Source organism: Manis javanica, chromosome 8 (genome assembly GCF_040802235.1).
Source record: "Manis javanica isolate MJ-LG chromosome 8, MJ_LKY, whole genome shotgun sequence".
Lineage (NCBI taxonomy): Eukaryota > Metazoa > Chordata > Mammalia > Pholidota > Manidae > Manis > Manis javanica.
In genome coordinates, this window is record NC_133163.1 from 36,213,767 (window position 1) to 36,227,402 (window position 13,636).

Below are 13,636 nucleotides of genomic sequence, written 5' to 3' on the forward strand. Positions count from 1 at the left end.
AACATGATGAATCAGAAATGAACCTTTGCAGAGAACCACTTTTAGGTCCTCCAGCCCACCACTGGTCTATAACTCAGTGACTCTGCCATCCTTGGGGAAACATAAAATCCAGCCTTACTGCTACTTATTCACCTATGTGCTCAGGATCAGGGAAAATACAGTTGACCAGGATGGATGATAGTGCTTTGACTGTTTTAATATTTTAATCACTCATGTGAGGAATAAATGTGGAACAAGACAAAGTTTCACATTTAAGTCAACATTTCATACCTATCTGCTAGACTCAAGATCCCAACCCAGGGTTTTCTTCTTCTGTCTCTCAAATCTAGTCAAAAACAAAGAATGCCAAAAGTAGAAATATGATAAAGATGCAAGGTTTTAAACAGAATGAGCTTGAATGTCATATTGCAAGTACTCAGAGTGAGGAGTTGTAGGAGAGCAATTTCTGTCTCACCCATTAGATAATTACACTACAAGAAAATGAGTGATCAATTATGAGCTACTGTCTTAAAAGCATGGTAGGGAGAGTGGGAGGGAGGTTAAAAATGGTGAAGGCTTGACAGTGACTAATGTTCCTGGCAGCTTAGTGTCTTTTTCTCAAATTTAAGATGGGGAGGGAGAGAAAAGAATATTCTTGCTATAACTCCCTTCAACAATTCAACAGTTGTGAGTGCCAGCAGGAAGAAGGCACAAAGCTGGACGTGCACCTGCAGAGACTACTGCCCCAACTGTCTAACAGAGAACCCAGGACACCAAGCATGAGACACACGGGATAAAAGAAACACCAACTTACATGGGAGGGGAAGGAGGATTTCAGAGGAGAGATCATCCCTTGTTGAAGGGAAACCAGGCAAGGTTTGGAAGGAAGAAAGGACATTTCAGGCAAAGAGGAGGGAGGAAGTGGCTGCAAGTGAAGATCACAGTTGAGCTTTATTCAGTTGTGTGGCCCCAGGCCTAGGGTGGTGCTTGATGCACAGACACAGTAGCTCAATTTGATTGTTCCTTTCTTGAATCTATGAGGTGTGTATACAAGTATTCACTGTATTGTACTTCCAAAGTTTACATATGAAACTTCCTCAAGAAAGAATGACCTGCTCTGCTCAAGAAGCAGGCATAGAAGCTGCAAAGGACAAACAAAGCATGTGCAGGGAAGGACATGTGGTCCACTACACAGCAGTTTAAGACAGGTATTTGCAAAACGTATGTGAGGAAAAAGGCCATAGAGGTGGCTGAAACTAGTTTGGAGCTAAGGAGTCTGGCAAGTAATGTGGGAGGAAGAGGCTCATGGGTCCACGTCCAGACCCATGAATACGGCAAGAGCCCACAGACGGGTCAGAGTGGAAGTCAGCTGGAGGCAGGGGAACCAGTAAGAAATTTATGGCAGTGCATCCAGCTCAGAGGGTAATTAATGCTCAACGACAACCCTGAGAACAGAGCAGAGAGGGAAAAATTCCTAACATTTAAAAGTGGATCCATGCGGGAGCCAAGATGGCAGCGTGAATAGGACAGTGGGAATCTCCTCCCAAAAACATATATATTTTTGAAAATACAACAAATACAACTAATCCTAAAAGAGAGACCAGAAGACACAAGACAACAGCCAGACTACATCCATACCAGCGAGAACCCAGCGCCTGGTGAAAGGGGTAAAATACAAGCCCCAGCCCGGCGGGACTGAGCACCCCTCACCCCAGCTCCCGGCGGGAGGAGAGGAGTCAGAGCGGGGAGGGAGAGGGAGCCCAGGACTGCTAAACACTCAGCCCCAGCCATCCGCACCAGAGCAGACACAGTGCATGCGTGGAGTGCTGGAAACTAGGAAAACAGGACAGTAAGACCTGTGAGTGTGTCCCGAAGCTGGTGTCCCTGTGACAAAGAAAAGCGAGTGCTTTTTGAAAGTCTTAAAGGAACAGGGATGCCACAGCTGGAAGGAAGCTTCCCGGGTCACAGTCCAGCAGCTGGAAATTCCAGGGAACCCTGGGCGCACTAACCCCCTGGGCAACAGCTCTGAGACCCCTCATGAAGGTAAACAGCCAAACAGCCCCCCGTCCATTACCCCTCCTGGCCCCGCCAGAGCAGAGCAGCAGCCTGAGGCTGGCCACGCCCAAAGCAAGGGAGCTTCCTCCATACTGGCCGGGCAAGATACAGAGACCCAGTCTACACGCAATTGCCCAACACAAGCCACTAGTGGTCGCAGTTGTCCCAGCAAAAAAAGGCCAAGAGCTAGTGGAAAGCCTTGGCCCTCCCAACTGACAGAAAGTAAATAGCTCACCATTGCACCTATCAACATGAAAAGGCAAAAAAATTTGATCCAGACAAGACTAACCCAGACAGCTTCGACATCTGCTACATCTTCCCCTGAGAAGGAACCTGGGAGATAGATTTAACCAGTCTTCCTGAAAAAGAATTCAAAACAAAGTCATAACCATGCTGATGGACTCACAGAGAAATATGCAAGAAATAAGGAGGGAGAATACAGAAATAAAACAAGCTCTGGAAGGACTTCAAAACAGAATGGACAAGATGCAAGAGACCATTAATGAACTAGAAAACAGACAACAGGAACGCAGAGAAGCTGATGCAGAGAGAAATAAAAGGATCTCCAGGAATGAAAGAATTCTAAGAGAACTGAGTGACCAATCAAAACAGAACAATATCCACATTATAGGGGTACCAGAAGAAGAGAGAAAAAAGGACAGAAAGTGTCTTTGAAGAAATAATTGCTGAAGACTTCCCCAAACTAGGGGAGGAAATGGCCTCTCAGACCATAGAGGTACACAGAACTCCCATGACAGGGGATCCAAGGAAGACAACACCAAGACACATAATACTTAAAATGGCAAAGATCAAAGACAAGGACAAAGTATTAAAGGCAGCCAGAGAGAAAAAAAAGATCAACTACAAAGGAAAACCCATCAGGCTATCATCAGACTTCTCAACAGAAACCCTACAGGCCAGAAGAAAATGGCATGATATAGTTAATGCAATGAAACAGAAGGGCCTCGACCAAGATTACTGTATCCAGCACGATTATCATTTAAATATGAAGGAGGGATTAAACAATTCCCAGACAAGCAAAAGTTGAGGGAATTTGCCTCCCACAAACCACCTCTGCAGGGCATCTTACAGGGACTGCTCTAGATGGGAGCACTCCTAGAAAGAGCACAGAACAAAACACCCAACATATGAAGAATGGAGGAGGAGGAATAAGAAGGGAGAGAAATAAAGAATCATCAGACCGTGTTTATAATAGCTCAATAAGCGAGTTAAGTTAGACAGTAAGATAGTAAAGAAGCTAACCTTGAACCTTTGGTAACCACAAACTTAAAGCCTGCAATGGCAATAAGTACATACCTTTCAATAATCACTGTAAATGTAAATGGACTGAATGCACCAATCAAAAGTCACCGAGTAATAGAATGGATAAAAAAGCAAGACCCATCCATATGCTGCTTACAAGAGACTCACCTCAAACCCAAAGACAGGCACAGACTTAAAGTCAAGGGATGGAAAAAGATATTTCATGCAAACAACAGAGAGAAAAAAGCAGGTGTTGCAGTACTAGTATCAGACAAAATAGACTTCAAAATAAATAAAGTAACAAGAGATAAAGAAGGACATTACATAATGATAAACGGCTCAGTCTAACAAGATTATAAATATTACATAATGATAAATGGCTCAGTCCATTATAAATATATATGCACCCAATACAGGAGCACCAACATATGTGAAACAAATACTAACAGAATTAAAGGAGGAAATAGAATGCAATGCATTCATTCTGGGAGACTTCAACACACCACTCACTCCAAAGGACAGATCCACCAGACAGAAAATAAGTAAGGACACAGAGGCACTGAACAACACATTAGAACAGATGGACCTAATAGATAGCTACAGAACTCTACATCCAAAAGCAACAGGATACACATTCTTCTCAAATGCACATGGAACATTCTCCAAAATAGACCACATACTAGGCCACAAAAAGAGCCTCAGTAAATGCCAAAAGATTGAAATCCTACCAACCAACTTTTCAGACCACAAAGGCATAAAACTAGAAATAAACTGTACAAAGAAAGCAAAAAGGCTCACAAGCACATGGAGGCTTAACAATATGCTCCTAAATAATCAATGGGTCAATGACCAGATCAAAATGGAGATCCAGCAATATATGGAAACAAACAACAACAACACAAAGTCCCAACTACTGTGGGATACAGCAAAAGCAGTCTTAAGAGTAAAGTATATAGCAATTCAGGCATATTTAAAGAAGGAAGAACAATCCCAAATGAATGTTCTAATGTCACAATTATCGAAATTGGAGAAAGAAGAACAAATGAGGCCTAAAGTCAGCAGAAGGAGGGACAAAATAAAGATCAGAGGAGAAATAAATAAAATTGAGAAGAATAAAACGATAGAAAAAAATCAATGAAACCAAGAGCTGGGTCTTCGAGAAAATAAACAAAATAGATAAGCCTCTGGCCAGACTTATTAAGAGAAAAAGAGAGTCAACACACATCAACAGAATCAGAAACGAGAAAGGAAAAATCACGACGGACCCCACAGAAATACCAAGATTTATTAGAGAGTACTATGAAAACCTATATGCTAACAAGCTGGAAAACCTAGGAGAAATGGACAACTTCTTAGAAAAATACAACCTTCCAAGACTGACCCAGAAAGAAACAGAAAATCTAAACAGACCAATTACCAGCAATGAAATTGAATCAGTAATCAAAAAACTACCCAAGAACAAAACCTCTGGGCCAGATGGATTTACCTCGGAATTTTATCAGACATACAGAGAAGACATAACACCCATTCTCCTTGAAGTTTTCCAAAAAATAGAAGAGGAGGGAATACTCCCAAACTCATTCTATGAAGCCAACATCACCCTAACACCAAAACCAGGCAAAGACTCCACCAAAAAAGAAAACTACGTACCAATATCCCTGATGAATGTAGATGCAAAAATACTCAACAAAATATTAGCAAATCGAATTCAAAAATACATCAAAAGGATCGTACACCATGACCAAGTGGGATTCATCCCAGGGATGCAAGGATGGTACAACATTCGAAAATCCATCAACATCATCCACATCAACAAAAAGAAAGACAAAAACCACATGATCATCTCTATAGATGCTGAAAAAGCATTCGGTAAAATTCAACATCCATTCATGATAAAAACTCTCAACAAAATGGGAATAGAGGGCAAGTACCTCAACATAATAAAGGACATATATGATAAACCCACAGCCAACATCACACTGAACAGCGAGAAGATGAAAGCTTTTCCTCTGAGATCAGGAACAAGACAGGGATGTCCACTCTCCCCACTGTTATTCAACATAGTACTAGAGGTCCTATCCACGGCAATTAGACAAAACAATGAAATACAAGGAATCCAGATTGGTAAAGAAGAAGTTAAACTGTCACTATTTGCAGATGACATGATATTGTACATAAAAAACCCTAAAAACTCCACTCCGAAACTACTAGAACTAATATCGGAATTCAGCAAAGTTGCAGGATACAAAATCAACACACAGAAATCTGTGGCTTTCCTATACACTAAAATAAACTAATAGAAAGAGAAATCAGGAAGACAATTCCATTCACAATTGCATCAAAAAGAATAAAATACCTAGGAATAAACCTAACCAAGGAAGTGAAAGACGTATACCCTGAAAACTATAAGACACTCTTAAGAGAAATTAAAGAGGTCACTAACAAACGGAAACTCATCCCATGCTCTTGGCTAGGAAGAATTAATATCATCAAAATGGCCATCCTGCCCAAAGCAATATACATATTTGATGCAATCCCTATCAAATTAACAACAGCTTTCTTCAATGAACTGGAACAAATAGTTCAAAAATTCATATGGAAACACCAAAGACCCCGAATAGCTAAAGCAATCCTGAGAAGGAAGAATAAAGTAGGGGGGGGACGACTCACTCCACAACTTCAAGCTCTACTACAAAGCCACAGTAATCAAGACAATTTAGTACTGGCACAAGAACAGAGCCACAGACCAATGGAACAGAATAGAGACTCCAAACATTAACCCAAACGTATATGGTCAACTAATATTCGATAAAGGGGCCATGGACATACAATGGGGACATGACAGCCTCTTCAACAGATGGTGCTGGCAAAACTGGACAACTACATGTAAGAGAATGAAACTGGATCACTGTCTAACCCCATACACAAACGTAAATTCAAAATGGATCAAAGATCTGAATGTAAGTCTTGAAACCATAAAACTCTTAGAAAAAAACATAGGCCAAAATCTCTTGGACATAAACATGAGCAAGTTCTTCATGAACATATCTCCTCGGGCAAGGGAAACAAAAGCAAAATGAACAAGTGGGACTATATCAAGCTGAAAAGCTTCTGTACAGCAAAGGACACCATCAATAGAACAAAACTGCCACCCTACAGTATGGGAGAATATATTCATAAATGTCAGATCCGATAAAGGGTTAACATCCAAAATTTATAAAGAGCTCACATACCTCAACAAACAAAAAGCAAATAATCCAATTAAAAAATGGGCAGAGGAGCTGAATAGACAGTTCTCTAAAGAAGAAAATCAGATGGCCAACCGACACATGAAAAGATGCTCCACATCGCTAGTCATCAGAGAAATGCAAATTAAAACCACAATGAGATATCACCTCAAACCAGTAAGGATGGCTACCATCCAAAAGACAAACAACAACAAATGTTGGCAAGGTTGTGGAGAAAGGGGAACCCTCCTACACTGCTAGTGGGAATGTAAATTAGTTCAACCATTGTGGAAAGCAGTATGGAGGTTCCTCAAAATGCTAAAAATTGAAATACCATTTGACCCAGGAATTCCACTCCTAGGAATTTACCCTAAGAATGCAGCACTCCACTTTGAAAAAGACAGATGTACCCCTATGTTTATTGCTGCACTGTTTACAATAGCCAAGATATGGAAGCAACCTAAATGTCCATCAGTAGATGAATGGATAAAGAAGATGTGGTACATATACACAATGGAATATTACTCAGCTGTAAGAAAAAAACAAATCATACCATTCACAACAACATGGATGGAGCTAGAGGGTATTATGCTCAGTGAAATAAGCCAGGCGGAAAAAGACAAGTACCAAATGATTTCACTCATATGTGGAGTATAAGAACAAAAGAAAACTGAAGGAACAAAACAGCAGCAGAAGCACAGAATGCAAGAATGGACTATAGTTACCAAAGGGAAAGGGACTGGGGAGGACGGGTGGGAAGGGAGGGATAAGGGCGGGAAGAAAAGAAAGGGGGCATTACGATTAGCATGTATAGTGTTGGGGGGGCACAGGGAGGGCTGTGCAACACAAAGATAAGTAGTGATTTTACAGCATCTTACTATGTTGAAGGACAGTGATTGTGAACTTGGTGACAATTAGTGATTTTACAGCATTTTACTATTTTGACGGACACTGACTGTGAATGGGGATGTGGGGGGGACTTGGTGAAGAGGGGAGCCTAGTAAACATAATGTCCTTCATGTAATTGTAGATTAATGATACCAAAATAAAAAAAATTAAAAAAAAAGGACCGCATGCATGAAACAGTTAGAAAAATGGACTAAATATTAATCTCAAATAAAAAGTCATTCAATACCAAATTTGAAAAAAAAAAAAAAGGATCCTATTTAGGGAATGATTGGAAGGGAAACTAAAAGCTTTCAGAGCTGTGGTAGGAAGAATGGTGACGTCAGTAATCAACACAGGGAGTGAGAGTAACTCAGGGGTGAGGTGTCGAGAACAGCTGTGGCCATGACTATAAGGCCGGTCCCAGGTCAGACATCTCTGCAAAGCCCTCCTAGGGGGCTCTTGGCAGGATGAGGTCCTCTTCTAGAGTCTCAAAGCACTCTGCAAAGATCACACTGTATTTTAAATCCATCCATCCTTTGCTAAAATAAAGGGTGGTCCCTACAGGAAGACAGAGTGAGATCTCCCTCTTATCCCCTCTCCCAGCCTCTCCCAGCCTGAAGTCATGTTGGGACCTGCACAGCACAGTGGCTAAAATCACAGGTTCTGCCATCAGGCCAACTGGACTCCTGGTGGCAACTAGGCCACCTACTGTTGCCGAGGCAGGCAGCCACGGGCAGGCTGCTCACTCAGAGCCTTTGTGCTTCAGGCCTAAAGCAGGGCAGCGGGTTCTCACTTAGGCTTCCCCTGGCTACAGAGACATCTTCCTCGGACCGGCCCACCCCCAAAACCACCTTCCTCCTCCTCCAGCAACACTCACCTGGGACATAATTGATTCCACAGTCGATGACCACTGCCCCGGGTTTGATCCACTCCCCTTTCACTATTTCAGGCTGACCAGCTGCCACCACCAGAATGTCACCTTTATTTACCTAAGAAAAAAGGGTTTTGACTTCAGAAATTAAATGAAACATAAAAAAAAAAAATTGAACAGTACAAAGGCATCCCTAAGCTCTGCATGAAATTCTTCATTGTCATCAGCCATTTTATGCAGCCACACAGCATCTCTGACAGCTCTTCATATGATGCACTGATTCCCACACATGCCAAAAAGCTTCCCTTTTATGACATTTACCAAATGGGGACCTTGACGAGAACCTGCAGGATAGGGAGAAGCACAGGCTTGGGGCCACAGGCTTCATTACGCAACATCTGAAGACTGCTCCCTCTCCTATGGAATGTGGGGACTGCCACCTTCTGCAGAGAACTGCTTTGGGAGAATTAAAAGAGAAGGTGCTGAGTCTGTCAGACTGCACTGTTGGTAGGGATGTATACATGAGAGAATTGGGCTCAGGAACTGGATGCAGGGGTCAAGAACAAGCTATAAAAGATGTCACAGGACCACTGTTCACATCCCCCTCTGGAGCACCTCTACCTCTGAGGCCACCACGGTTATGCATCTGGGGACTGGCTGTCAGGGGTCAACACCATTTCTGATACTGCTAATCTCCCTGAAGTAGACTGGTGTAAAAAGAATATGATCAGAACAAAATCTGTATAACTTGGGCAAACTTTTAATTTTAATTTGTTTCTTCATCTTGTAAAATGAGACAAGAATTGTAGAATTGTTACAGGAGTTAAATAAGATTAAGACAGAGTACATGGCAGTTTCTACACTTAAATGTTAGCTATTCCCATTAGGTGAGAAAATTCCACCACACGTGCATGTGTGTGCACGCACACACACAGACACACACACAGACACACAGACACACACACACACACACACACACACACACACACACACACACACACACACACACACACACACACACACACACAGCACCTTCCACTCTGGACCGTTTACCTCCTCACTTAGATTGGCAGTCTTGGAGTGACAGATGGTCACTGTGGCATGGTTCCACAGAAGCAAGGCATGCATTGGGGCACCGACTATTTGACTGCGCCCAACCACCACAGCATGCTTCCCAGCAATCTGCACCCCTGAAAGAAAAGCAAGAGTGCCTCAGAGAACTAGGGGAGCCTGCCCTCCTTCACAGGCCATCTAAATGGGAAAATTCAGAACAAGTGCACAAAAAAATGCTCTTAGCATCAAATGGAAATGTTTCTAAAAACATTCTTTTGTGAGGCAAACAGTGAATCTGTAGCATCTTACTATACGGATGGACAGTCCCTGCATTGGGGTATGGGTGGGGACTTGAGAATATGGGTAAATGTAGTAACCACATTGTTTTTTCATGTGAAACCTTCGTAAGAGTGTATATCAATAATACCTTAATAAAAAATTTTTTTTAAATTATTTCTTGATACTATCTCAACTACAGGGTTTCCACTACAAACTAGGACTTGTACTTAATATCCTTGCTGTGGATTTTTGGGAGCAGCTTAAGCCAAGAGCCATTCCTTGAGTCATAAGAGAGTGGGAAGAAAACCTACACTCAAAAAAGAAACCTTGACATACAGCTAAACAGCCATATGGAAGAAGACATCAGATAAAATTACATGGGAAAATAGTTCTAACAAATAGGGTGTGTGTAGTGAGGTGAAGGGAAGTGATGGAAATTAGATCAGTTATCAGTAATTCTTTCCAGATTTGCTAAGTTTATTTACACAGTTCCTCATCCAAATTTCTCTTCTGGCATAACGCCTCAGCCATAGGGTTATTTATGGCCAAGTCAAAAGGGAACTTTGTATTAGAAAGCTTTCTTTTTGTTTATTCAGCATCTATTCTTCTGGCACTATCCCAAGTTCTTCCAGGACTGATGTACTCTATTCAACAGAGATGGTGATGGAAGGAGGCTGGAGCTACTTGAAGCCACCGAGCTCATTCACAGAAGCAAGCAGAGATAAGGTCCTGAGGACTCCACCTGAGCCCCCTTCACCCAGCCAGACTTAAGTGGACTCTTGCTTGAGGTGGTTTGTGTTTAAATTGCTTCTTGCCTAACATTAATTTTATCTAAAAAAGATAAGCTTCTATATAATGCTAGTATCATGAACAAATATAAGTAAAGCCCTCAAAGTCTGAAGTATTTAAAGGTACCTTACTATACCTTTTAAGATTGAGCGAAGGACTTGAAGCTGAATTAGGACAAATGATCACTTAACTATCACTAAGAGGAAATGGGAAGCCTACAGCTGCTGTGGCTCATGGGATTTGTTTTTATTGCGATGTAACACACTGTTTGCTAAATATGCTGTAGCATATAAATTTAGCTGTAGGACTAAACAGTAATAGCTGTCCCAAGGCTCAAAGCTTGACCTTTTCTTGCCAACCACAGAAAATTTTCATTTACATTGGCCAACACTTTCCACTTGAAACTTTCTGACCTACTTCCTCTAAATAGGCTTCCTTATAAAAACAACCTCTGCCAGAAGTATTCATGATAAAATTAAAATACTAAGATGCTGCCTAGGTAATGGGTGGTAAGTCCAGCTGTTCAAAAGATCCATTGCCAGCCACCTGTCTAGTCCTAGAACTAGTATGGAGACTTGGTGCCCATTTCGGGGTAAAGACTTTTCACTCTGTACTCTTACAAACTATTCTGAATTCTTATTACCATTTAAGTTTTTCTCCCCCCACAAAAAATATACTGATTTGACCTCAAATAACCCTGAATTCAAATTGTGGTTCTGCCACCTCTTAGACAAGATAATCTCTGTGTGCTTGTTTTTTCAGCTATTGCACAATAACAGTACCTACTTCATAGGGGTGTTGAGAAAACTGGTCATTTAGGTAAAGCCCCAGCATACAGGTCTTTGTGCCAATCAAGCCCATTTAGGTAGAGCGCGCAGTGTCCCTCCTCTATACCTCCATGTGTCAAGACCAGGCTCCAAGAAATGGTGCTTTGTTTTTGTCTGCTCGTTGTTACCTGTCTTTTTGATGAGTTCCAAGCATCCTTTAGATGTACATGGGATGAAACAGTCATTTAGGTCACCTTTAGCAAGTTTTCCAGCACTGATGCTAGTCAATCTAAAACAATGAAAGTAATGAAGGTGGGAATAAGAGTAATTAGATCTCTTCACTCTTCAGAGGTACATATATAGAGGTTTGTTTCCAAAATAGAAACACATTATAATTGGAAACATTCAATGCCATAGGGTAAAAGCCAAGCCATACTCACCCATCCACATCCTTCTCAGGTACAATAGCATTGACCACAGCTTCAGTGTTAACTGGATTCTCTGAATCTAAGGGTAGCTGCACTATGAACCCATGTACAGTGTTGTCTTCATTCAAAGATGTAACATACTTTAACACCTAAAAATAATACCACATATAATTTATATACCACACAGAAATCAAAAGGGTGAAGAAACACTTCCCAAGTCAGAAGTCAGGTTGTGCCATTTCTCCCCAAGTCTAACTATAGTTAGTCCTCTCAGAATGTACCTCCCCTTGAATCCTGAAAGTGATGTTATATTACATAGAATGTAATCTTTAGGTGTCTGGTAAGAAATCTGCCAAAGAAGAGAGCTAAAACCTTCAACAATGTCCCTGTTACCATCATCCAAGTGAAGACTTTTTGTGACTACCGAAATGGTGTACTTACATTGTACTTACAGTACAGTGGTGGCTACTGACTGAATACTTGAAATGCGGCTAGTTCAAATGAGGAACTGAATTTCAAATTTCATTTCACGTTAATTATACGGCCACATGGGGCTGGTGGCTACCTTACTGGATGGTGCACAATTAGGACATTTCCATGACCTCAGAAAGTTCTTTTTCCCCTCCTGCCCCTTCACAGTTAATCCCCCTACCTACAGGCAACCACAGTTCTAACCACCAATGATTTGTTCACCCTATTCTTGATCATCATATAAATGGAATACACATTTGGTTTTTAAAATTCAGACAACTATAGGCCAAGGATCCTTTTTCAATGAACATCGCAGGTGATCTGAAGCAAGCGATGGGGCAATCACACTCCTATTGCCGAACACACACACCCTAGGGCTGCACCTTTCCTCCGCGGGTACCTTCAGAGATTTCCAGGGGCAGAGTCTGTCCAGGAAGAATTATCTGGAGGTCGTTGCTACGCTGAATGCCTCAGTTCGTAAAATCCCACTAAACCAAACCCAGAGGAAAGCACTTCAGCCACCCTCTTAGCAGTCAGTTCTTCACAGCTTACCTCAGATTCTGTGGCTGTTCTTGGTAACTTAATGTGAGTGGCTTTAATTCCAATCTGCAAAAATGAACATTTGAAACAGATATATGGCAAGGCAACGTAAGACATGGGCCCTTTTCTTGTGCAGACAGGACTAAAACAAACCCAGCACGGTCACCATCCAGACCTCCTGCGGACTGAGGACTTAAGTCTCTCATTTTAACCCATTCATCAGTTGTTAACTGTCACCCTGTACTTGAGCAATTTATATCCACTATTTCTGCTCTTTGAGAAGTAAGCAGATCATTAATTAGAAAACATTCAAGAGCAAACCAGAGGCCACAGCTCTGAGGCACCCATTTCTGACTTACAAAATAGATAAACTCAAGTCTGCTGTGAGTGATAAAAGTTCTTATGGGGAGGGGCACAAAAGGACAAGGGGTAACTAGCAGGACCGGGGGTGGGGGTGACAGAACCCCTGCTATAAGATTTACCTCTTCAGCAGCCTTCAGCTTCAAATTTATATAAACATTGGACTCGTCTCTGTTGCCAACCTAGAATAATAAATACATGCAAATCAGACAATTAGGGAAAAACAAAGTGCAACAGAAAGGCTTCTAAACTTTTAGTTTTGATAAAAGAAAGGTTTAATCATGAGGCTCTTGCTGCAGAGAACTGTAACAGAATAAGGAGAATGCTGGGTTAAGACAGAAATGTGAACACAGGTAGTATCACCAACCCCGCCTCCAAGAAGCCCCACCTAATTCCCATTGAACAAGCCAGGTGAAAAGAAAAAGTAGAGAGCATCTGCACCTGCCTTGAAAACTAAGCGAGGGTGCTACAGGCCTGCCTGAAATACGAGTTCCTGCTCGCCACTGAACTGACACACCAGAAGGATAGGGCTGCTGTGGAACTGCCATCCGCCAAGGACACTCAAGCTGAGAGGCAGGAACACCCCGAGAGCACATTCTGCGCTCGCTCTCTCTCTCTCTCTCTCTCTCTCTCTCTCTCCCTCTCTCTCTCTCCCTCCCTCCCTCC

The 13,636-nt window shown here is 41.9% G+C and overlaps 1 protein-coding gene across 1 annotated transcript in view; it reads right to left on the reverse strand.

The window, feature by feature from the left end:
* The window catches only part of MTHFD1 (methylenetetrahydrofolate dehydrogenase, cyclohydrolase and formyltetrahydrofolate synthetase 1), a 66,207-nt gene that overhangs the window by 33,826 nt on the left and 18,745 nt on the right, over positions 1–13,636 (reverse strand). Inside the window, exons 3-8 of the mRNA XM_037006400.2 lie at positions 13,093–13,152; positions 12,623–12,676; positions 11,612–11,748; positions 11,360–11,460; positions 9,337–9,473; positions 8,290–8,401 (exon numbers count right to left, since the gene is read on the reverse strand). Of these exons, the coding sequence (XP_036862295.2) occupies positions 8,290–8,401; positions 9,337–9,473; positions 11,360–11,460; positions 11,612–11,748; positions 12,623–12,676; positions 13,093–13,152 (601 nt within the window). The remainder of the gene's footprint in view (positions 1–8,289; positions 8,402–9,336; positions 9,474–11,359; positions 11,461–11,611; positions 11,749–12,622; positions 12,677–13,092; positions 13,153–13,636) is intronic.